Source organism: Orbicella faveolata, unplaced genomic scaffold, assembly GCF_042242905.1.
Source record: "Orbicella faveolata isolate gen_17 unplaced genomic scaffold, um_ofav_v1 contig_12, whole genome shotgun sequence".
Lineage (NCBI taxonomy): Eukaryota > Metazoa > Cnidaria > Anthozoa > Scleractinia > Merulinidae > Orbicella > Orbicella faveolata.
The window spans coordinates 13,567,268-13,594,004 of record NW_028301539.1 but is presented as its reverse complement, the minus strand read 5'-3'; the positions used below and the strand labels follow the sequence as shown (position 1 = coordinate 13,594,004).

Below are 26,737 nucleotides of genomic sequence, written 5' to 3'. Positions count from 1 at the left end.
TTTGTATTCGTAACAATTGTGACTCAAAAGACACCTTTAACGGACAAGAAAGCTTGATAAAGTCTCTGATCGCAAATCGCAAATCCAAGATGGCGTCTCATGGAGATTGTTCGTGATGCACATTTCCACTCTAACTTTTGATTGGCACATAGAACAATGCTAATATTTGACCGTGAGGTAGACAGAAGGGACATGGGGCAAACTAAGGAGAAAATGTTGTTTATGTCGGGTTTTTCATTGTTTTTTTGGCGATTTTTGGACATCGACCAATCAGATTCGTCGATTTAATTGAAATTAATAATTAAGAATTCACACCTTTTAATCGATTTTGCGTTTGGCCTTCCTAGTTCTTACGTAAACCATTACTTGACTCAAAAACAAAACAAAAACCAGCAACAAAAATACAGGACCACATTTTTCTATTACATGGAAGACCACATGCAAAAATTCAAGCCCTTTCGCGAAAATTTTTTTTCTCCCAAATTGCCACTTAGGATGGTTTTGCACTCACCCCTTCAATTAAATCATTTAGTTCTTGTTTATTGGCTAAAATAAAATTTGCTTTTTAAGTAAAACAAAATCGTTTCTTTCCACTTCTTCATCGGATATTTAACTTTCTTCCATTTATCTCCACCAGTGAAAAAAGAAAACAAACACATCTTCCATGTATTGTGTAGTTCCAGAAAATATCCATACCTCCCCCACGAAAGGGATTTTTTTTCTAAGATCCCCCACCCCTATGGAAATTCCAATAAAGCTTCACACATTTTGTTAAATTTTTTGGTCTTACAGAACCCCCACCCCCCGGAAAACTCCAATCCCTTCTGTGGGGGGAGTATGGATATTTTCTGGACCTGCACATTGTAGAGAAAATGAGGGATTCATTTTATGTTCACAAGGAAAACAAAATTATCAAGTTACAAAGTTGTCATGAAAAGTGAAATTGACACATTTGCTGCTTCCACGTATTAATGAATTTAAGAGTCCCTGTCCATAAAAATGGAAAATAACTCGGCAAGGGTCGAAAATTCGATTTCGCTCATATTTTCATGGTAGATAGGCTAGGGCATGACAAAAACTACTGGATAGTTTTTTTGGCAAAATATCCTTTTATTTCAAAGAAATATGCATATTACCAAATTCCGTTAAAGTCGTCATTTAACGCACCATTTTATTACACAAGTTTGAGAGCCTTGCATGCAAAACCACATCATTCTTCCGTCTTTAAAACACTCAAATATTTTTGTGCAATGTTTAAATGTGTACTGGGTTGATTTTAGGGAATGTTGCGTTGTCCTTTTGGGTGCAAAATAATTAAATTTCGAAGACATGTATTTCATTCACTTAAAAGTACTTCGTGAATATAATTACTTTTCACCATGTGCGAAACCTTCAAATGGATCAAGCTTCTAGTGGTTGAATAGCAGAAGGATGGTCTACAGACTCCTGTAAAAATTTCTTTGGGCAAATGATTGTGAGCGACGCGAGAGCTTTTCAAAGTACGTCAAAAAATGCAAATATTTGACCATCCGTCGTCAAATTTCAATTTACTGGTTAGACGTATATTTTAGCATGCGCCACATGACTTGACCTATGTTAAGTTGAAATAGACACACAGCTGATAATTTTGAAATGTTCTAACCTCATTTGCTGTAAAAGGCAGGTCCAAAGCCGATTTGACGTGTTTCTAGTCGATCTCTCACCATTCGTCACTCATAAAGCAGAAGTTTGCTTTTGTTTACATAACGTCTGATGTACATCGCCATCTGGCAACTTATTTAACGGTCGAATACCATGAATCTGTGACCCTCTTTCGACACATATGATCACCACTGCATCTAAGTCAAAAACGGCTAAGTTATTTGTAGATAGTTGCTTGCTTTGCACTACACCAAACTATTACGTTTGATCATCATGGTTTGATGGCTTGAATCCTTGCTTGCAGTGGTTCCTTGTTTGTCACGCAATGCTGTCATCCCATTTTAGGGGGTAGGGGTAGGACAATTTCTATCCTAATAAGTAAGGCTCCGTAAGGCTTGGAATCACTGGGAGCACACAATCGTGTTCAGTAGGAAGAGATTGAATTAAGAAATGAAAAGAATGAATAGTTTACCGTTGCCCCTGTTGTTATCTTTTACTTGACCACCGCTACCTACATGCCCTGCATAATACTGTAATGCTAAACTCATACCTAGGTCTTTTCGCGCTATGCAATTATTTTTGGTTTACATGTAATAAAGTGGGGTACCCTCAGGGAAATGGGTGGTGACCGCTTAATGGGGCTAGCCGCTTAAATAGAGGTTGGTGTATCTTGAATATTTAATTTTTCACTGTCGGGTTATAAATTTCTTGGTGAACATGGAGTCAATTCAAGACAATCATGATAGACATGTGTTTGAATTATCACTCGTCATGCACCTTCAATTTCAGACTCTTATCTGCCATCGCCCTTTCCAAAACAAAGTTCTTAAATTTTGGGTGGCCGCTTAATAGGGGTAAAGACAATAATGAAACCCTTATCGGAATGACCAAATGGTGGCCGCGGAGGTAACCGGTCAATAGGTGTTTTATTTACAATATTTTATTGATGATAATTTTGGACTGTACTCACAACAGTCCACCATTTTCTGTTACATACCAATGCCTCGCCACTAAGCAAACAAAATACGCCAAATAAAACGGCATGGCCAGGGCTATTTACTCACATAATTACTAATTAAATTTAGTCTGTTTTTCTCACGAATTAGACACGTTGTGATTTCCTATTTTTATTTCAGCTAGTTCTTCATTGATCTATAATTTGTTTATGGTGATTTTCTTAAAATTCTAGTGAGTACAGGCACTAGCTTTATCAGCTGTTGTCTGAAACGTCAGAACGTACAACAAACGTGAATTGAACCGACGCCACGTACACTATAGAACACGATTATATAAATGTACACATATTATTATATATATGAACAAACAGATGAACAATGATTAAATTGTTTCACTTATACAAAACAGATCAAAATGTGCAGCATATGCCGTGACAGCATTGCGTGACGAACAAATAACGGCTGTAAGATTGTGCTGCGCCCACACGCTTATCAGCAATGGTCAGCAATCGATCAAACGCAATATTTTGGCGAAGCGTAAAGCAAGCAACTATCTCCAAATGACTTAGCCGTTTTAGACTTAGATGCAGTGATGTTCATAAGCGCAGAAAGATGGTCACAGATTCATAGTATTTGACCAATAATAGGTTGACAGTAGGCGATGTACATCGGACGTTAACCTTGTGTAAACAATAGCAAACTTCTGCTTTATGTGCGACGAATGGTGAGAGATCAACTAGAAACACATCAAATCGGCTTTGGACCTGCCTTTACCAACAAATAAGGTTAGAACATTTCGAAATTATCAGCTCTGTGTCTATTTCAACTTATTATAGGTCAAGTCGTGTGGCGCATGCTAAAATATATGTCTAACCCGTAAATTGAAATTTGACGACGGATGGTCAAATATTTGCATTTTTGACGTACTTTGAAAAGCTCTCACGTCGCTCACAATCATTTGTCCAAAGAAATTTTTACAGGAGTCTGTAGACCATCCTTCTGCAATTCAACCACTAGAAGCTTGATCCATTTGAAGGTTTCGCACATGGTGAAAAGTAATTATATTCACGAAGTACTTTTAAGTGAATGAAATACATGTCTTCGAAATTTAATTATTTTGCACCCAAAAAGACAATGCAACATTCCCTAAAATCAACCCAGTACACATTTAAACATTGCACAAAAATATTTGAGTGTTTTAAAGACGGAAGAATGATGTGGTTTTGCATGCGAGGCTCTCAAACTTGTGTAATAAAATGGTGCGTTAAATGACAATTTTAACGGAATTTGGTAATTTGCATATTTCTTTGAAATAAAAGGATATTTTGCCAAAAAAACTATCCAGTAGTTTTTGTCATGCCCTAGCCTATCTATCATGAAAATATGAGCGAAATCAAATTTTCGACCCTTGCCACGTAATTAAGAATTAGTCTGATTTTTACAGGCAGGCACTCTTAAGAATTATGAATGGAAACTATGTGAAACACTAGAGTAAATAGTAATTGTAAGTTATTTTTGGACCATGAATTAAAATACTGCACACAAATGAAACAAACACGCTGTTAAGATTGTGTGTTATGAAGGTTTCTGTCTGTTCATATTCTGCAAGGGGAAATTACAAACCGGGAGTGAACAGGGCAGGGGTTCTGGGACCTGTGTGACTACCATGCCAGAGCTATCAATTGCACTCTGCACTATCTGAGATTGTCTCACTAGTTTACAATGCTATTTTGCATTGTAAAGCATATTTAACACATATTTAAAGCATATTTAAGGTGGCTCAAAAAGGTTTCCAGCACAGATTTTGATGTGTCGTTATTAACTACTATTTATCATTTGATCCTACAATCATGGTATCCAAAAACTGCCCAATCATTGGTGAACACAGTGTTATCATTTTCGTGACACAATAGGTTACCATAGCAACAATACGACCTGCTAAAATCACCCTTAATTACAGCTTTAGTGTCTTATAATTCAAAAACGGTACTGTGAAATTTTTTGGTATTATCAAATTTTGATAAGCATGATAAGATGCAACTTTTGGCAACGTTTAAAAACTTCTGTATATAGGGTTCAGCGCCACCTTAAATTTTCAAAACTGTAAGGTGGCTCTGAACCCTAGCGTCTTTATCATACTTATTAAAATTTGGTGATATAAAAAACTTTCACCTTGCTATTTTCATATTATAAGTCCCGAAAGCTGTAATAAAGGGTGCTTTTAGCAGGTCATACTGTTGCTATGGTAACCTATTGTGTCTTAAAAATTTAGTGCGCTTGTTCCTGGATCAAGCAGTCTGGTTGAAGCCCTGGCCAGGGATACTGTATTGTGTTCTTGGGCAAGACACTTAACTCTCACAATGCCTCTCTCCACCCAGGAGTATAACTGGGTACCAGCGAATTGTTGGGGAAACCTAACAAATTGCGGGGGAGTGACCTGTGATGGACTAGCATCCCATCCAGGGGGAGTAGAAATACTCCTAGCTGCTTCATGCTACAGAATCTGGGTTAAGCTCCGGCAGCTATGAGCCAGTCAGCTCCAAGGGTTCACTTTTCACCAATGATTGGGCAGCTTTTTGATACCTTGATTTCAGCATCAAGTGATAAGAGTGGTCATAATGACCCATCAAAATCTACATGCTGGAAACTGTTTTGAGCCACCTTTAATGACATGACAAGCCACAACCTTGGTCACAAGAGTTGGAAAAAAATCATTCTATACACATTTTGCTCCTCCCCACCCCTGTGCAATGTTGACAAAACACTTTCATCCAACACAAATTTGCATTTTGCCATTTTCCAACTTTGAAAGGAGGAATAGCGGTTCTGACACTTATTCTGTAGGTGTTACGATTATGATTTCATGTTTTTGGCATTTTCCAACACAATTTGTCCATGATTGTAAATGTTGATTTATTTAGGTTGACGATAGACAAGTTGCCTCGGATGGATTTATGTTGAACTTCATGACAGTGTTGCAGCAGCTATGTGCAAAAGTAAAAGTTGAGAAGGTAAAGAAAAACGTTTGATCATTGTGTATACAAGGAGTGGCAGTGTGCATTGCATTTGTCATCACTCCTATGTAGACAGGTTTGTTTATACTCTGCATACAATGTATTTTACCAATTTTATGGGCTATTTTCCCAAGACATAGATGTCTACATTGAGGTGTGAATACTTATTGAGCTACATTTACAAAGGTAACTTTTTATATTTTTCTTCAATTGAAGAGGCTTCTGGTGAAGCAAACTACATGTAATCAAAAAATTCAATTTTGGAACTTTCGTGTGTTACTAACTTATCATATGGGTTAGGTATTCTCTTGTTTTTCTGCTCAGTGAGAGACAAGAGGGAACCCTTTCCTTATATACACACAGTAGTTTGATCAGCTGCCATCCACAATCAGGTGCAAATAAATTAAAAATTACTGGTTTTTGACAAGTTTTAACTAGTTCAAAATGGTATACATGATATACATACTAGTGATGTAATGTTTTTGAGTGGTATACCTTGGAATGTCCTATGAGTCACTTGAATGTATTTCCTTGGTATACACATGAGCCTTTAGGTGAGTGTTTAGTGTGTGTATACCAGGAAAATACAAGTGACAAGGTGGATATTCCATGGTATACCATGAGAGTGTTGCATAACTATTTTATACCACACCACAGAAAATACAGTGGCCAACACAATCAATGCTGCATACACGCGGCGCATGATAGGAAGGTTGGGTGTAATACTGTCAAATATCCAATGGCTTTCCTGTAATCGTTATTCTGATTGGCCGTAGTTTCTGTGGTATGGTATAAATGAAGGATTCAAAATGCTGTTCATGCTGTCCATTTATGAGACTGTTGACAATATTCAGTGCATTGTGATTGGTTACAAAGTTGCAACTGGCAATTTTGCACTTAAATGGGTTTGTCAAAAAACTTCAAACTTTGTCCAGTGAATGACTGGCAATTTTTGATATTTTGCTAGTTGCTCAGTTCCTTCCAGCAACTATTGCTGTACATTAATCCACGCTTTCAAGCTACTTAATGCCAACAGAGCTTGACAAGAGTTTTGATAAGCAGGTTATTAAGTTAACATTTTTAATATTATTTGAAAACTGTTTAATTTGTTTATCTGCACCCAGCTTGCAATTTGCAAAATGCTATGCTAGATAGCATAGTCTTGAATGAAGTTAAATTTGGTTCAATTCTTCTGTTTCTTTGTCATTCATTGTTTTGTAGAACTTTAGTACAATTCTAGATTATTTAATTTTCTGTAACAAAGCAATGGTCAAAAGGTCTGAATTCAAGTAATTAGTTGTTATTGCCAAGAAAACAGCTCAAAATCTGATTGCATGTACAAAGTTTTGCATGAGAAAGCACGGCATGCAATATGCTGACATAGTTTATTTAAGCAATAGACCACAAGTTTTGATGGTTTATAGGCTGATAAACCATGCAGGATGTCGGAAGAACAGGAGAAGAATTCGTAAATCACGAGCAGCAGGCGAGTGATTTACGTATTCTTTGAGTGTTCTTCCAACATCCCAAGTGGGTTAACTTGCCTCTAAACCATAGAAACTTGTGGTCTATTGCTTTTATATAATAATTCAGACATGCGAAATTTCCATGAGTTTACTGGCACAATAACCATAGCTGATTGACCAATCAGAGCATGGGCATTCATTTAATTATTATGTAAGGATGCATGAAAGGAAGTCAAGCAGTTACAAGTAGAGGTTCCCTCTTGTCTTTCACTGAGCGGGAAAAGAAAGGAAACTCTCTTACAGGGCAATTTACTGGTAATCACTCCTAAAATAATTCTGGATTCAAACTTTGCACATGTTTTTTTATTAAGAGATTCAGGTGGTAAGAAAGCAGTGTTGTTTTGATCTGTGTAAGTTCTAATTGATAAACAGGTGGACAGTCTGTATTTCCATCATCCCAAATCAAGAATAGATATATCTCAAGAGTCCAGGCTGAAACTCACTTCACAAGAAGTTGCAGAATGGAAGCAGGATTTAGGTACTTCATGTATAATTTTTAAGTCACATTGTGTCCTCAAGGAGAACTGCTGGGTTTGAGCCTAAGTGTTAACTATTATTCTATTAACTATTAAGCACTCTTGCTCTACAGTCCACCCCTTCTTGGGTTTTAAGTTTATAACTGGAACAACGGAAACAAATGATTCATGTAATAATTTAAACGAAAAGAAAACTTTAAGTTTGCTCATGAGTCCACCCCTTCTTGGAGGGTTTACTTGTTCAGTTCTTGAAACAGCTTGACATCTAAGACGAGGTAATTACCCCCATGAGGTCCACCTTTCAGTGATAAGAAAGGTCATTTGGTAACAAGTCCTTTCAGTTTTCCATGTCGGTCAAGAATGTCTCTAGCATCTGGTAAACGTTGGTAAACTGCTTTACATGCCTCAGAAGCAAAACACTGAGGTTTTGACAATGAGCTAAGATATTGTTCAAATGAAAGTGCGCCTTTGTTTAAATCTGGACTTAATGCATTAGACCGAGGTTAAACTACATTATGTTCTTGCAATGAGGGTGTGGCATTCTGTAAGGGTTGTTTTTGCTCAGTATCAGGGCGGATGTCTGCACATGGTTCACCATCAGTGGGTGATATGGCTGCCTGTCCATTAGCCCAGCACATCCAGCTTTCTGAAAGAATGTTTGCAGTATTCTCTGCTGCATCTTCATAAACTTGCAAGTCTTCATCCTGAATTGGTCAAAGATGTTCAAGAATAACATTTTGTGGGATATCTGTCCGTTTACGTTTGCACTCAACTGCTAGGGTAATAGTATACAGGGACTGAAAGTCAGAGATGACATGTTCACTAATGGTTTCGGTTGAACTTGATGTGAGATTGCAGACTGATGCATGGTAGGAAACAACAGGAAGAAGTTGATCAGTGGCAGCTGTCAGCTGAAATGGACCACTTAAAATTCTAACACCAGGCTGAATTTCTTGACCATGAACCCATAGATCTGAGTGTGAGAGTGACAGCAGTGATGTACCCAGGGTGAGGTAAACAGAGACAAAATTCAGTCCACGATTTAGTTTTGAAGGTCCTGGTGAATGGCCTGGCAATGGAGCTCCTGTGAGTAGACAGGTGATGCCTGCATGGGTGTTGCTACCACGATGAGATGCTTCTGGAAGAGGATTCTGAAGAGAACAGGTGATTTTGAAGGACATGCCAGGATGTCAAAAGTGGATGCTAGGGTCAGCATGATCCACCAAGGCCTGTGTAGAGTGCAAATGGTTCTCCCCAAAAAGAATGGGCCAAGAAAGACCAGGAACTAATAGCATCTGAAATGTTGTTTCTTTGCCATTGTTCCACTGTATGGGAATTTCCATTGTGCCAACAGCTTGCAGCTGAGCCTTTGCATCAGCAACAGAGACAGCAACTGGTTTTTCAAGTGACTCATACTTCAACTGAGGGTGCTTAGAGTCAACAAGGTCAGCCTGGGAACGGCTAACAAGAGACACTGAACAGCATTTGTCAAGAGGTAAAGGAGGCTTCTCTCCAGCAGAGACAATGGGAGTCCGGAGGATATGGCACTCTTTGAGTGTACCACCCGGGTTGGCAACAGCTGGTAAGCCAAATACAGTGTGTTGCTGAGTGGTGGGTGACAGTTCAACATCAGAAGGTTCATTGGAGGGAGGAATTCCCGCTATCAGAGACTGAGTTGGCACGATTTTGTGACATAAAGCTTTGCATCCCCATTGGTGACACTGAAAACATTCGTGAAGTCTTCCAGCTGAACACTTGTTATTGGCTTTCTTGCAGCTCTCAGAGAGAAGTCTGTTAAAGTTGCAGCATATTTCTGGCGGTTTCTTATTCTTCTTAGGTGAACAGCAAAGACAATCATGAGCTGAGTGTTGTGTGTGACTGCAGAGCCAACAAGATCTTTGCTCCTGAGAAGGCCGATTGTCGCTGCAAAATTGCTCAGAAGTGTTGACAAGGACTGTACACTGGGGGATTTCATGAGAAACTGTTGATGTTGACGAAGAATCTTGTTGGGAAGGCGTAGGCAACTCGCTAGTAATGAATGAATGCTCGATCCATTGAGCGGCTTTGATGGCTTTTTCAAGCTGAGCTACATTCTGCACTTGAAGAACCAGAGGACGTGTGATATGCGGTTGTAGCTTGGAAATAAACTGGAGTTAAACACGTTGGACAGGATTTATTGAGACTTTTACCCAGTTTGTCGAGTTGGTGAAGGATGTTCTTGTATTTGAAAGCAAATTCATCAACTGATTCCGAAGGATCTTGTTTCATGGCACTCAATTCAGAAGCCAGGCAGCGGCATTTCAAGTCAGCAGGTTCTTGAAATTCTTTGCGTAAACTCGTGACAAAACACTCCAACTGCTCCTGTGGGGTTTTCTCAGTGAAATCTTCGGTGCTACAACAAAACGACAGCGCTTAGCATGGCCACTCACCAATACATTGCTGCTCAAGGAGCGACAGGCGAACAGTGACAGGAATTTGAGCTGTCTGTTTGTGAAAATGATCAAGAAGATCAGCAATATCATCCTGAACTTTCGTTTCCTGACGGAATGTAGGTAACTGGAGTGTTGGTAGGCAAAGGCTGGCTACGTGTGTAGAAGGAACAGCAGGATTTTCAGGCAGAGTAGCCTGTGACCCGGTTGTTTGTGCAGTGTGAGCGGCTTGAATGGCGCCAACTAATCCCTTGACAACTTCGCTTAAACTGGCAACGACGCCTTGAATTTCCTTGATAGTGGTAGGCATATTTGAAATGGGCTCTCCACCACTTGTAGCTGGACCAGGATGAGGTTCAAGGCAAGTAAACAGTACTTCTGAGGTTTATTGAAGTGGAGCAAAGATAACAGTAAACAACTTAGCTTCGACCTCGGACAACATGTTTTCTTTTCTAAGACCGGTTTCGACCAGTTTCAAGACTATACGGTATGTTGCATAATTGTCACTAAGTGTCCCACTACAGCCAGACACCCCAGCCATGGAAAACAGACAGAGAAATATAGTGTGGTACAACCCACCACACAGCAGGAATGTGGAAAAAAATGTTGGAAAATGCTCCATCTCCCTTATTGATCAGTACTTCCCAAAGTCTAACCCACTGCATAAAATTTTCAATTGGAACACTCTTATATTAAGCTACAGCGGCATAAATAACGTCAAAACAATTATATCCAGCCACAACAAAGCTGTAATCAGCAATTCTACAAATCTCGAAGAACATAAGAAAAATTGTAGCTGCCGGAAACCAGACATGTGCCCCATGGATGGCAACTGTAACATTGAAAGTATAATAATTACACCAGACTGAAGTCACTATACAAACAACTGAAGAGACATACATCGGACTTTGTGACACCCCATTTAAATTAAGATATAGAAATCATATATGCTCATTTTGAAGCAAAAAGTATAGAAGTGCAACTGAGGGTAGCAAGCATATATGGAGCCTGAAGGACCAGAACGTTGAGTTCAACATCAAATGGTATAGGATAAAGGAGGCTAGATCTTATTCAAACGTTACAAGGAAATGTAATTTGTGTTTTTGGGAGAAATATTTCATAATATTTTAATCCCAAACAACAGAAATGAGCTTATATCATGCTGAAGACATTCTAGGAAACTTTTGCTGAAAAATGTCATCACGTAATTAGCCATAGCTTCCCAATTGTCGTGACACACCTATTATGTATTGTTCTGATTTTTTCAAATAATTATCTTTCCCTGTTACTGTTTCTACCGTGCTGTTTCTGGTCGCCCTGGACTGGGTGACAAGGACAGCCTTTGACAGGAAGAGAGGTATTCAGTGGACCTTTACGACATCCTTAAATATCTTGACTTTGCCAATGATCTGGCCCTACTATTGCACAGAATTCAAGATATGAGGGATAAGACACGGGCCTTGCAGGTGCAAGGTGCGAAGGTAGGCCTGAAGATCAATGCCACCAAGACAAAGTTGTGGTGTATTGGTACCAAACGTGGCGATGGTGTGATGGTTGCAGGGGGGTGGATTGAGGAAGTGGATGAGTTCACATACCTTGGGAGCATTGTAAGCAAGAAGGGAGGTACTGATGAGGACACTCAGGGACGAATCGGAAAGGCTAGACAGGCATTTGTGATGCTGAGACCAATATGGCGATCCACAGCACTAACAACCAAGACCAAGCTGAGAGTCTTTAGGTCAAATGTGAAGGCGGTGCTCTTGTATGGTTCTGAAACTTGGAGGCTGACTAAGGAATTGGAGCAGAAGTTGCAAGTGTTCATCAATAACAGCCTGAGGAACATCTTGCAGATTTGGTGGCCTAGAAAAATCAGCAACAAGGAGCTTTGGAGACAAACAGGGCAGCAACCAATAGAGCAAGAGATAACACAAAGAGCTTGGGGCTGGATCGGCCACACATTGAGGAGACCAGATAGACATGTAGTCAAGAGGGCACTGGAGTGGAACCCACAGGGGGAAGCGAAAGAGAGGGAGACCCCAGCACACCTGACGATGTACAAGAATGGCAGAGTTGGAGAGGAAACACCTCGCGTGGAATGAGGCAAAGTGATTGATTGATTTTGACCATAACCCTAAGTGGGTATGTTACACATTGCTGTGTAAATGATCAAATGATTTATTATTCAAGAAACTACATTATACATACTCATTATGCATACATAGTGCGTGCCGATGTGATAGAATGTGCTGATGCATCTGATTACATGTGCATATTACTACATGTGCAACACCCTTCCCCTTTTGAAAGAAACAAAACAAAAGAAACAGGAAAGAAAATATATACAATGTAAAATAACAGTGATCATGAGACATTCGGTCAATGTTAATGGTCATTTGACTGGTCTGAGAGAGTGCACAATGTTCATAACATAGTCTTTAAACCTAGCAGGCATATTTCTACATCTTGTCAATCTCCGTTGCGTGACACTCGGTTGTGTAGGTTCTAGATCCAGCGCCCCCGGCCTTGGCTGGTCCGCCTGTTGGTTTTGCTCTACAGTTGTTTGGTCCGTCTGTTGGTTTTGTTCTGCGATCAGTTGGGTTGACTGTTGGTTTTGTTCCATTGGCACGTCGTCTGCCCCAGGTAAAGATGTTGTTTCCAAGTCGGCCGGCTCCACTTGATAGTGGTGAACAGGCTTCATGTGGGCTTTCCTGATCTGACTGTGGTTTTGACAAATGGGCCCCAACGGGGTGCTTACCAGGCAAGCCCTTGGAGCTGGGTTTCCGACTACTTCGCCGTAAATCCATGGTTTGTGTTTATTCTTGGGGTTAGGCTTCACAAATACTTTCTCCCCTGGTGAGAACTCCCTCTGTAGCGTTGATGCCTTCTTGTCATACTGCATCTTTGATCGGTGTCTTCTTCCTACAATAACACCACCAATCTTGGCGTGGCTGTTTGCGGTCGAAGTTGACTTGTAGCCATGGGAATAAGGTCACGTAGCCCTCGGTACATAAGTCTCTGCACTGGTGAGTAAGCATGTCCTTGCTGAGGAGTGTTCCTATAGGCCAAGAGGGCAAGATATGGGTCTTCATGACGTGACTTCTTCAGGATATTCTTGGCGATTTTTACAGCGGATTCCGCTTTCCCATTACCGCGGCTGTAGTATGGAGATGACTTGACAAGGTTGAAACCGTAATCCCGGGTGAATCGCGAGTACTCGTAGCTATCAAATTGCCAACTACAATAATATATAAAAAACTGATTAGTAACAAGAGTTTAACCCCAGAGTCAAGTCAAAAGAAGTGGCTAGAGGATTGTGGCCTACCAATAAATGACAACATAAATTGGAATGCTGCCTATCTTTTAGCTAAAAAATGCACAAAGAGCACTAAGCTGATAGAGTTTCAATTTAAATTCTTACATAGACGTGTACCAACTAATCACTTTTTATTTAGAATAGGTCTACAGGGCGATGAAAAGTGCAGTTTTTGTCACACCTCCTCTGAGTCAATAATTCATCTTTTTTGGTCATGCCGTCAAACATCTCACTTTTGGATTAAACTTACTGAATGGCTGAAAAACTTAAATTTACTTCCTAGAGATTATGCTTTGACAAATATTACTGCTTTGGGTCTGAGGCCAGATATCTCTCAATTTGCGCTTCTTATAAATTACTGCTTTCTCTTAGCACGATATCACATATGGCTCGCTAAAAATGATCATCCAAATCTTACGCTTTTCATATGCACACTAAAATTACAATATGAGATAGAAACAAAAAGTGGAGACACGAAGAAATGGAAACCTCTTACAGGATACATGAGGATTTAATTAATATTTTAGATTATATTTTCTGTAGGGTTATCTATCTCCTATCCATTAATCTATTTCTAATCTCCTGTCAGATGTATAACTCATTTTACTTTTAATGTACCACATGCCTTTGGTCTGTTTTTTTATGTTTCTGTACTACAACCTCAAGCTGTAATGATAACTAGCTATTTTTCTTCTCAGTTTTGTTTTTTTTCTTTGCCCCTTGTCGTCACTGTATTTCTTAATTGTGTAAGTCGTGTAACTGTATTTGTTAGTAATGTAAGTCGTTTAGTTATTGTAATTTAAATAGTGTAAATAATTAGAGCAATATAATGTAAATAGAGTTAGTGTTGTAAGTAAAAAAAAAAAAGCTATCAAATTGCGGCCCATTGTTGCTAATGCACTCGTCCGGGATGCCATGACGGGCAAAATTTCGTTTCATAACTTTTATAAGGGCACTAACTGTTGTACTCCTCAGATAGTCCAGCTCCAAATAATCACTGTAATGGTCTACCATCACAAGATAATGCTTTCCATCGAGTTGGAACAGGTCCACACTTATCTTGGACCAGGACCGTGAGGGTACATCATGCAAGAGCATGGGTTCGACTGGCCATTCAGCCTGATACTGAGCACAAATTCCACAGGCCAAGCACACTTCTCGAATGGCAGCTTTGCATCCCAGGCCAGAAGAGAGCTTCACAGGCCCGTTGTATACTGCTATCAGGGCCTTGATGTGCCGTGTGGATCTTTTTAAGCATCTCGGGTCTCAACAAAGTAGGCACGATAACTTGGTGTGATTTGTAAAGGACACTGTCGTATGCCGAGATTTCGTCCCTGTAGCTCCAATACAACCTGAGTGGCTCAGGAACTTCTTTCCTCTCGTCAGGCCAACCATTCATTACTGTTTCGTACAGAGCTGCCATGGCAGGGTCCTTGCTGGTTTCGGTTCTGATGCGTTGTAGTGTGTCAGCTGTAACCTGACTCGGTTTGAGGTTCATTTCAGCTAGCTCAAGGTGAAACACTTCGGCTTGCTGAATGTCAATTAAAGTTGGATCGTTGATGGCCGCATGCGACAAAGTGTCTGTTACTTATAGTTCTTTCCCTTTCTTATAGCTGACTGTGAACTGATACCGTTGGAGCTTTAACATCATCCTTTGTAGCCTGCGTGGGGCCAGGTTCAGAGGCTTCTTGAAGATCACCTCCAAAGGTTGATGATCCGTGTGAACTGTGATGTTGCTCTTTCCGTAAAGATATTGATGCCACTTGTTCATGCAGGTGACTATCGCGAGGCATTCTTTTTCGATCTGGGCATAGTTCCTTTCCATGGCGCTAAGAGTGTGCGAAGTAAAGCACACTGGTTGGCCGTCCTGCAAAAGTACTCCTCCAATGGCATTCTCTGACGCGTTGACTTGGAGGGTTACAGGAGAAGACGGGTCATAGTATCAAAGAACAGTTGCTGAGGCAATGAGTTGCTTTGCTGAGTCGAACGAGTTTTCATGCATGTTGGACCATGCAAACACTGCGTCTTGTTTGGTTAAATCCCTGAGGGGTAGGACGATTTCAGACAGGTTCCGACAAAATTTGCTGAGGTACTGACACATGCCCAGAAAACGTTGAACAGCAGCTTTGTCTGTTGGCCTTGGCATTTCCTTTATGGCTGTCACCTTAGATGGATCAGGCTCCACGCCCTTGTCAGTAAGTTTGTGTCCCATGAAGGTAACCGAGCTGGCCTTGAATTGGAGCTTCTTCACGGAAAGTCGTAGGTCATAGTCACTGCACTTGTCTAATAGGGCGATCAAATTTCGGTCATGGTCAATATCCGCTTCTTCTTTGGTGTCACCACATCCAAATATGCAGATATCATCAGCAATGTTAATGATACCCTGGAGGCCATCCAGGAACTCATGCTGTCGACATTGGTATTCTTCTGGTCCCGAAGAGATACCAAATGGCATGCGTGTGTAACAATAACATCCGTTTGGCCCCAGGAATGTGGTGAGCAGTGACGAATCATGATCCAATACAATGGTGTGGAAGGCTTCCGATACGTCCACAATAGTAAATACTTTCGCCTTTGTCAATAGTGGTAGCTTCTCTTCGATTGTTGGGATGGTGTAGATCGGTCTTTTGATTGCCTTGTTGATCGTCTGACTTGGGTCTATGCATATCCTCAGCTTTCCATTAGGTTTCTCTTTGACCAGAATATTGGAGAGCCATTCCGTAGGTTCCGTTACTGGCTTGATGATTCCGTCGTCACAGAGCCTCTTTAGTTCGTCATTGACTCTGTCAAGTTTGGCCACTGGAACACGACGCCTTGGGGCATGGACAGGGGTGACATCAGGGTCCATTTCGATATGCAAGGGGCTGCCTAGTGGTTTTCGGCGGCCTGGTCTGAACACGCTGGCGTAGTGTTCTAGAACATCTTCCTTTGTGATCATTCCAGGTTGGGGAGGTGAACGGGGCGTTGCTGTCTTGCTATCGGTGCGCTCTCTGTCAACTGCATGAGTTTCGTCTGCATAGATCGTTAAATAGTGCAGAGCCTGTGCATCTCGACCACTGAGAAGTGGTGGTTTTCCTTGTGGGATGTCTACTACTAGGAACTCTAAGAGGTAGTTTCCCTTTCCTTTCGCAACACAGAGTTACCGGACCCTTTGGCCGCAAAGTCTGATCTCCATACGTGCTGATTGTGGTCTTTGTCTTTGAAATCTTAGCACTGGAAAACAGCTTTTGCAACAAACTTTCAGGCATAGTATTGCACGTGGATGCGGTATCAATCTGAGCTTGCACAACTTTCGTTTTGCCACCGTGTATCAAGTGAAGATGGGCGAAGAATTTTCTTCCAGGCCTCTTGTCAGACCACGCTGTCTTCTCGCCATCGATCACAAAAGCCTCCTCACTCGGTTCGCTTTCGACGAAATTCAACTGTTGATGTGGTTTCTGATGACTTGGTCTGCTTTTGCAAGCACAAGAGAAATGGCCGATGATTCCGCATTTATTACCTCTCTTGCCGTACGCAGGGCAGTGCTGTTGGCGAGGTTGTTGATGGCTGCCATTGCACCAATAACAAGGTGTCGATTGCCGGTGCACAACTTCTTTTCCAGTTTTCGGCTTGCTTGTGAAGTTCACCTGTTCTTGATTGCCTCTAGCGGTCTCATCAATTGGTTGGCGTAGGTAATGGCTTCAAAGCATTTCGCAGTTTCGACCACTTCTTTCAAGGTAACCTTTGTTTGTGAGACGTCACAATGCCTGTGGCCTTTGCCGATCAGTTTGACGTGAAGCGTTTCGGACGCTAAACCAGCGATGAAGTGATCTCTCATGAGCTCGTCAGCAAAATTCTCGTACTCGCATTGTGCAACCTGGTTGCGGACTCTTGTTTCCCACGAAGCAATAGACTTGCTTTTGCCTTGAATGAGGCCAAGAAATTTCTGTCGTTCGCCAGAAACCCCAATATTAGCGCCATAAAATTCTTTCAACGCAGCCACAACTAGGTGAGGTTTCTTCTGATTCTCTTTGGTCAGTCCCAAACTGTACTTTTATATCGATCTCGCTGCTGGAGACAGAGATGCTCGAAGGCAGGCTATCGCTTTGTCCGGTTTAGTCCATTTCTGTTCGTCACTTTCCTTCGCTGGGTCGTACCAGTTCTGCATAACACAATAATCCACTAAATCTTCGATGTACACTTCCATGTCATGTTTATCGTCGCCCATCGTTTTCAGAGACGGGAATGGAGAGGTAGGCGAAGCCATGATGCTTTAAAATGCTTTAGAACGGTTTAACCTACTGCCACCATATTACACGTTGCTGTGTAAATGATCGAATGATTTATTATTCAAGAAACTACATTATACATACTCATTATGCATACATAGTGCGTGCCGATGTGATAGAATGTGCTGATGCATCTGATTACACATGCATATTACTACATATGCAACAGGTATAGGGCCAGAATGAGGCAAAGTGCACTGCACAAAATAGGGTTAGGTGGTGCGTTCTAGTTGAGGACCTATGTTCCATCAGGAACGAAGAGGAATAAGTAAGTAATTTACCGTTTGAGTGTGTCACTGATGTTCTTACCACATTTTGACATCTTCTGTGATCTACTACTGAACAGAGGCATGGCAACATGGAACCTATTTGTTCTATATGATAAAGAAAAAACTATACTAAAATGCCTGTTTATTTCAAAATCTTTGAACATGCCTTGAAAGATGGACCTTTGCCCACTTTGACAAGCACAACAATAAAATAGCAATTTGACATGATCTATTTTCTATACAAAATGAAGCAGACTCATTGGTTGCTATGCAAGGAAAAGTATTGTGATCGGTTCAGGGAAATCATGCCACTGTCAAACTTCAATCAAGTGTCACTTGTCATGGAACAGAAAACTAACAGCAAAAGCAGAATCTTAATGCAATTTTGCAAGATCTTATACAAAATGCTGAAAAAGTCAAGTTAGTTTTTATCATCAGAGCACCCCTGTGGGCCCAAAAAACCCGGATGTTGCCTCAAATATTGCAGGAGTTGAAAAAGCCGCTCAGAAAACTTGCAGTTGCAGTCAACATCGACATGTTGGAGGCCATTCAATTCGAACTTTGAATGAAAAGAACATTAGTGACAGCAGAAATTTTGTGTCCTCTGTGGTTGGTAATTCTCAAGTGCATTAATTTTGAGATTGTTTAGCTGAGATACAGACAGCCATGAGCTGTTGTGAGCTATACTTTTCCAACTGCTGTGCCCTGAAATGAACTGGAACATTCATGTCAGAAAGCAAGGTTATGTGTTTATTTTAAGACATGGTGTTGTAATATTTCTTTCCTGGCAATCTGTGTAAACAATTATTTTGAGACTGAGAAAAGTTGAATTTTTTAAATAAATTAATGTCATGTCATGTCATTTTCAAGGCAAAGTAATGGTTTCTTATTCCTTGAAATCATTCCAAGACCAATTTTGTTTAGTTTGGTCGTGCACAACTGAGACTGCTCGAGTATTTTTTAAGACAATAGTGTCATTTTCTGGGGAGAAATGTCTTTGTCTTTCATCTCTCTGCTCTTGTACTTTTCCACCACCTCAACAAGACATTTTTCTACATTTTTCTTTGCCTAGTTGTGTCAAATATTATCTAAATTCTTAAAACTTTCCGTCATTTTAAAAAAACAAAGGGAAAATATTTGTTATAGTGATGTCATCTGTGTCTATCCTCTAATAGATCATAGGTGAGAACCAATCAAAATGCGAGAATTATTGACTTATTATATAATACAAAATTAATTATTCAATATTATCATAACAAATTGTATAATGCTCTGAAGAGTATTTTTGTTTATTTCTGACAGATAGTAAAAATGCCTGGTTGGAGCCCAAATTTCCTACTGAGTGTTTCTTTATGGCCATTCAAGTCCATCATTTGGCGGTTTTACCAGCTTGCAGGAGGCATTTGCGCAGACAAAGAGCTCATCGTGACCTAACTCGCATGATTGAACATTTAGAGTCCCATGAGAGTGAATGGATAGAAACACCTATGGCTTCACGAAACAAAGGCTTGTTAAAGAAATGGAGAGAGCAGATCAAGGTAACCTTTGAACAGGTTCATGCCTTATGGTTAGAATGCTGAATTCTTGATCAAACTGTCAGTTACTCCTAGTTTCTTCATGTTGTTCAAATAGCCACTGGCACGATCAGTCACCAATCTTTAAAGTGCCTATGAAGTAAAAAATAATTCCTGCTTGTTTGAAAGGCTTTTCAAAGTAAAGAAGAATGCCCTTTCCTTTTTGGAACATCTTTTTTCGTTTTAGAGATATTTACGTTTTTGTTAGGAAAGGGATGATGTCATAGGTGGTTTCACTAAAACAGCACAACACTCAATCGAGAATAACTCTAGAAATATTAAAGCAGTGTTCTTTAAACTTGGCACCAGAAATGTACATCACAAAAGAAACATAATGACACCTGTCTTGCCATTGCCATGACAACAGTTATGCCACTGGCTCTGTTTTAATTAAGACTAAAATTCCCAGATTTTATCGTAAACAAGGATCATCCACTCCCGCCAATCTAATGCGGAGAGTTAAGACAATATAGGAACCATGTGTGTTCCGAGCAAGACCCTCTGTCCCACTTGAAAAGGTTGCAAATGGGGATATTTGGTGGATATTCTCGATTGAGTATTGTGCTGTTTTAGAGGAACCACCTATGACGTCATCACTTTCCTCGTTTGCATAATACAAAAACATGAATATCTCTAAAACGAAAAAAGATATTCCAAAAAGGAAAACGCCATTCTTCTTTACTTTAAAAAGCCTTTCAAATAAGTAGGAATTATTTTTTACTTCATAGGCACTAGTTTGCATTATAATTATTTGATTAGCAACTGGCCATGTTTGTTCATTTCCCTTTTATAGTGAGTCACCTTAATCCATCTAGTGTCTCATTTTGAATACTTTTGAATTCTCTATTTGTCCTACTTGAATAGTGAAAGTTAAAAATGAGGAGTAAAATCAAATGTGCAATAACAAAATGATTACCATGAGCACCAAGGGATAAGCCGCACTTGCAGGTAAGCTGCACTCGCAGATAAGCCACCCCCAAGTCTGGCAACTCAAATTTCGGAAAAAAGTTTTTCAATTTTCAATTTCAATTCAATTCAATTTTCAATTTTATTGTTTGCTTCATTGCTTTTACATTTCTTGTTATTACATGGTATTGATTTTGTTGGCAGGAGATCCCAGCAAGTTTTTGGAAAGATATCAAAATAATTCACTAGTGGAATCTTAGAACGATTCTTTGCATGTGCATTTCTTGATTTGTTGAATGTAAACCCACATAAACTCACAAACACTGAAAACAGAGAACTGACTTCAAACTGAAACCCTTACCTATAATTTTAGTTCTCAATAGCATGGGCATTATGTCTACGGACTTTGACATGTGTTGGATCTTTCTCTGGTATTTTTCAACCAATTTTTTTTTATTCCTGTCAGTTTTTAATTGAATTTTTCATTTAACGACAACCTTGGAAGAACACTTTCATTTGTTCATTCTTAGCTTAGCACATGTAGCCAGGCATTTCACCAGGAGACATAGTACTGGACACAAATGGCTTTGAACTCAGTTCCATGATGTAAACAGGTTTTTGGGAGAATGGAAATTCCCTGCTGCATGACGTTTAGCTGCTCTAGAATGGCGATCTTAAACTGGTTAAAAGATTTTTTAACAAAGGTTTAATGCCGTTTAACAGCAAGAAATATAAGCTTATGTTTATGAACAAAAACGACTGTTTTAGGGACGACCAAACTTGTGAAAAAGCAATGATCAATACATACTCTGTTATTAGCTCTGATAGTAGTAGTTTTATGAAGTTCTTATTAGTTTGCTATACAAGCTTATAAAGTCTCGATGAAAAGTGTTTATTTATGCAAATTTATGGCACGTTGTCCAGATGTTCTTGCAGATAAGCCACATCCCCAATGTTTAAGGAAAATTTTGAGTAAAAAGGTGTGGCTTATCCACCAGTGTTTACAGTACTTCATTTTGGGTGTCAAGAGTATAACTCAGATCGTAGTCTCTTGGGGGTATAATGCTTCAGTGGTTTGATAATAAATGTGTGAAAGACTCTCTTTAGCATTAATTTCTTGTATTTATTGGCAGAAACTTGAAAATGGTAAGGCTTGTTCTGAAGTTGGATTACTTGATGAGGAACTACTACGTGGATGTTTAAAATTCTTTGGGTTCATGGCTACATGGATATTGAAGCTTGTGGATCCCAGCAAAAAGGGGTAAGCTTGATCTTGAGTGTATCAAGCCAGTTTCTTATGAATGATTTTCCATCCATGTGCAAATGGCTCGAGTACAAACGTGCGAGAAGTTTCGGTGAGTGGCCATTCCAGGGGAAACAAGGTATGCTTGTAATTATTCATCAAAAATAAGCTGGATCTGAACAAAACAACTCATGAAGTGCTGTCTGCTTGTTTGCTTGCTCGGAATATGTTGAAACTCCAATTGCATAGAATTAATTTTATAGAAACTCTTCTTTCAAAAAATCAGATATTTCACCTCTCGCCTCGTAGATAAAGTACGCCACATGAATGAAAAACAGCTTACTCACAATTGTTTTAGATTTAATTCAACACTTAACCAGTTGAGTGTTTAACTTAAACAGTCAACGTTTCAATTTAATGACTTTTCGAACGCTTTCAAGATCTTTTAATGCCACTGAAGGGAAATTTGAACGGTTTTTACTAACGCTTTTAATGGACGGTGAAAACGCTTTTTACAACTTTTCCAATGCCATAAACGGCTAGAGTGAAAATTTTAGTGGACGTTCTAACACTTCTAACGATTTTCTAAACCGTTCTAACAGTAAACAAATGACTATCAAACGCTTAGAACCATTAAACGGAAAAGCATTAATGTACGTTTTCCTGTGGAAGGTCACATATGCCCAACCATTTGCTGGTGGGTTGCATGCTCAAATCAGTTTGTTTATTTGTACTTTTTCTCTGCAATTTTTTTCATCGATTTTGGCACTTTTCAAAACATAATTCTTCTTTTTTTCTTCTCCTAAAATATGGCAAAATCTAATAATTCTTCTGGATATGAAGAAGATTATTCCTGTAAGAGACCAAATTTTGAGCTCTAGTTTTTTACTGGGCCTCCACCTAAGATGTTTGCTAATTTAAGCGAGTAGGAGTTGAAACAGCTGGTTGAACAAAGACACTTTGAGACGGACTTACCAAAAAACAACAAACTGGTCTGTATCAACCTTTCGAGGTTAGTAATGCATAGCAGCAATTTTAGAAATAATTTTTCAGCGATAGGCAACAATAAAATTCAGCACAAGCTAGCTTTCATTGTAAACATTTCTGGCGTCGAAAGCTTTCGGCGAGCAAAACTTGTACATGAGAGTTTTAACAAATTTCTGTTTTAAGTGAAGCCTTACATACAAAATTCTTCTGTTCCAAAAACATTAAAGATAATAGTTTTACCGAGCTTTAGTAAAGGAAGTTTGAAAGTTTGGAACATTGGTAGCCTCTGATGAATTATTTACAGTTTGCCTGGCTTTCAGTTTTTATTGACAGCAAGTTTTGTTTGTTGTTAGCTTGATATTTAGGTTAACTGAGCAGTTTGAAATTGTTTGTTTGTCCCAGATCGAGAAAACAAACTAACTCACTGCAATCCAAGAAAAATGTTGATGTGTTGCTTTGGCAGATTTTTGAACGAACATTTTCATGCAGTTGATTGTGCTTTTGACTTCATGTAAGCAGGAGGACATTCAATAAATACTTCCATCCGAGGAAAGATGTTAAAAGTCTCAATGTTATAAAAGAAATGGTAAGCATGTAGCATGCAGCGTGCACGCAACTATTGAGTTATGGATGCACTTGGGAAGTTTGCTAAGCACTCAAGAGGTTAGAGTCGCACTTGGCTATCGCCTCTTGCAACTCTTACACTTCTTTGATGCTTAGCAACCTCCTGCATGCATCCATAACTTGATAGTTGCATGCTGCATGCTCACCATTTCTTACTTGATAACTCACAACTTTTTTCTTCATCGATTTTCTTCGATTGCTATCAGCAATCCATATGAATCAAAGATTGATATTGATTGTTATCGATTAATATCAATTATCAGTTAATCAATTGACTATGCCTGGAGTGTTGTCAGTTGCATAGTAATCGAGATCAATGATTAAAAGCTCCAGACAATTTTTAAACACAAGAAATGGAAAGACAAATGTGGCCTTTTGGTAAAATAATGGTTTCTTAGTGTAAACCTATACATTAAAAGAAAAAAGAATTTTTGCTTCCTATGAGATTTGAAGTCACTTGTTCCCACTCACAGTGCAACAACTATCCCACTTTGCCACTTGTACAATCCACTAGTCAAGAAGTGAAAATGTTAATAATAATTATACACATGTACATGTATGTACTGAAATGTATTTCGGACATCAGGCTCAAGTAAGTTTGAAATCAAATTCAGTATAGCCGTGTTTACTATTCTAAGGTGAGTAACGGACAGGACAATTGAGGAGAGCCGAATTATACATTTCACTTATAATTTGGTCACCCAACCAAGTACTAACCCTGCCGAGCGGGGCTCAGCTTTGTTGATTGGATGAGATGTGGTGCTGTCCTTGTGGTATTGCTGGATTCCATGCTGAACAGAGTAGTTTATTTCCAAAATCAAAGATTACAAATCCCACACTTGAAACTGAACCCAGAACCTATGATCATAAATGTTTAACTGATGATCAGTTTTAGATCTCATCAAAGATATAAATTATATGCAACTTTATATCGATGGAGCAGTCAAACTTTACCATACAGGGCAATGGATGGGCTACACCAAAGATGAAGAAGCCGTCAGAAAGTAAATGTAAGGGGATGAAATCACTTACATTGTTTACATTGGTGGGGAAAATGAAGAACAATAAAAAAAAGAAGAATAGGAAAGAAAATGAGAACCTGAAATACTGGGATTTTATTACGTGGTCACGCCTTCGGTAAGCTTAGCATTGGTGATCGGAGAAGAAGCAGTACTTTCATTGTGGTAACCGTCTTGGATGGACAAGGATTTGCAGTGTCACGTCTCCTTCTGTATTCTCTTACAGTTGCACTTTGCACTATTTCTTAACAGTGTCAGTAGCCTGTGACTTCATTTTTAGTGCAGAGTGCACTATTGGGATGGTTTGGGGGTTGACATCGCTAAAGCACTATGGTAATAAGGCACTATGGCAATAAGGCACTATGGCACTATGGCACTATGGCCATAAGGTGTAAACTTTCATGTTTGTATAATTAATCAATTTCAATTAATTAATTAGGATTGCATGATTTCATGTTTTTCGCGGATTATGTTTGTGTGCAACTCGATCAAACTGCAAAACTTGCTTGGCAGCATTAAATTACTCATGTCATGTCAACTTCTGTTACATTAAGGCATGTTTAACAAAGCAACTTGTTTTAAGCTACAAATGAAACTTCCTGTGCCTTTGTAAAAAACCTAGACAGATCTCAGACGAAACGACTGTGTTGACTTTTTTTATGACTTACAATGACAGGCTGGACAATCAGAATCGTTGCTTCCCACGTCTAGTAACCTCCACTAGTGATCTTAACTTCAGCGGAAGATAAGATCTTTCAATTTTGACGTGTATTTTCTTGTCTGCAGGAAACAGCCTGCTTCAAGAGTTTCTAACTTCTATCGAGCCATAAAAACAAAACCTAGCATTGAATTGACAACTGACGGGAAAAGTTACTCTGAAATCATCAGCGAATGAATTAAAGATAGCTCTGAATCAAAAGGAATGTGTTCATACCAAGTTTTAAAACAAACAACCGATTGGAAGAAGCTGATGATTTCGAGTTCCGTATGCGCTTCGAGAGTTAACGTTTCTGATTTCTATCGAGCCCTTCGTACAGTTGATTTCAACGAAACTCAGCGTCATCATCAGAATTGTTACTCTGTTGTTACTCTGAATTGAATGATAATTAACTCCAGATCGAAAGAAGTTCAACCGAGGGACAAAACAATCGATTTAATGAAGGCAACCAATTTACAAATGTGGAGTCGCCTACCACCTCTGGAGTCGCGACTCGAAAATTTCTGTCTCCAAAAGTAAACCAGCAAGATTGACAAGTACCTGTATTTGGAAAAATTAATTGCGCGATAAATTCTTTGTCTTTTCAACTCGAAACTCAAATGACTCAACTCAAAACTTGGAGGACTCGACTCGAGACTCGATACTCGAAGTTTTCGAGTTTCGAGGATCAAGGATCGAGTCGAGTCGTTCAAGTTTTGAGTGACTGTCAACTTACGTTTGACCGGTACTGTACTTTTCTCTTTAGAACAAAATCAGTATTTGCTCTAAATGCATGCATAGATTAATAAGCAGTAGTGTCAACCACATATCAGATGGAAAATACATTTCATACAAGATCACACACTAACACTGAGCCCTTTTCCATGTGGTAGAACCCTAATAAGTCATACGCATGTGTTCTAGCATCGTTAGCACAATACTAGAATGCTACTGTTACTGTGTGTCTTTTGGGATTACACCTAACTCGGTTCAAGAAATATCATCTGCTGTTTCCAAACTACACTAGTGCGTTTATTTCATTCTTTAATTGTCTCTATCAAAGAGAGCAAAACGTTCATACATTGTACCCGCAGCCAAAACTCTCCCGAGTAAGTGGCATTAAAACTTGTCAAATTGTACAAAAACCCAGGAAACTGCTCAAATGTTGCTGCAGACTCCATGGTATCTACTGAAAGCATATTTATCAGTCTCTCATGGGAGTCTTTCACCGATGAAGGATATAATCTCGGTCAAGGAGCACTGTTTACTTTCAATACCTCTCGTTGAAACGCTTCTCAGTTGTATCAATCAATATCAGTGTGTATTTTAAATTTAAGTGATTTTATTGTTAATGCCAAAGGTGGCAACAGGACCTGTTCTTCCACAACAATTTGATCATTAGATTAGTTCTTTATCGGTCAAAAGAAAATTTGCATGTTAAATAAAGCAAATCATTCCTCTTCCATTTCTTCCGAAATTCAGCTTTCTTCCATCTATCTACAGCTGTGAAAAGAATGCAAGCACATCTTCCGTGTGTTTTCGAGAAAACAAGAGTTTCAGGTTACATACCTTTGTGAGGAAAACAAAAGTTTCAAGTTACAAACGTTTGCGTGAAGAGTAAAATTGTCACGTTCGCTACTTAAATGTATTATTTAATTTAAAATGAGCAAAAATCAACGTAAAACACTACAGTAAAATTTAAGAGCTGTCTTGACAAACAGTAATTAATTGTAAGCTATCCATGGACTGTGAATGAAACTACACACATCAAACATATACAATGCTAAGATCATGT

At 39.3% G+C, this 26,737-nt stretch overlaps 1 protein-coding gene and 1 pseudogene across 3 annotated transcripts in view; one reads left to right on the top strand and one right to left on the bottom strand.

Annotated features, from left to right (window-relative positions):
- Nucleotides 1–26,737, top strand: part of LOC110057937 (ubiquitin conjugation factor E4 B-like) — a 320,893-nt gene that overhangs the window by 180,538 nt on the left and 113,618 nt on the right. For all 3 annotated transcript variants that reach the window (XM_089283777.1, XM_089283778.1, XM_089283776.1), the window contains 4 exons: nt 5,519–5,608; nt 7,510–7,615; nt 19,195–19,430; nt 21,506–21,633. In XM_089283777.1, the coding sequence (XP_089139903.1) occupies nt 5,519–5,608; nt 7,510–7,615; nt 19,195–19,430; nt 21,506–21,633 (560 nt within the window). The remainder of the gene's footprint in view (nt 1–5,518; nt 5,609–7,509; nt 7,616–19,194; nt 19,431–21,505; nt 21,634–26,737) is intronic.
- Nucleotides 15,298–17,601, bottom strand: LOC149116759 (uncharacterized; annotated as a pseudogene).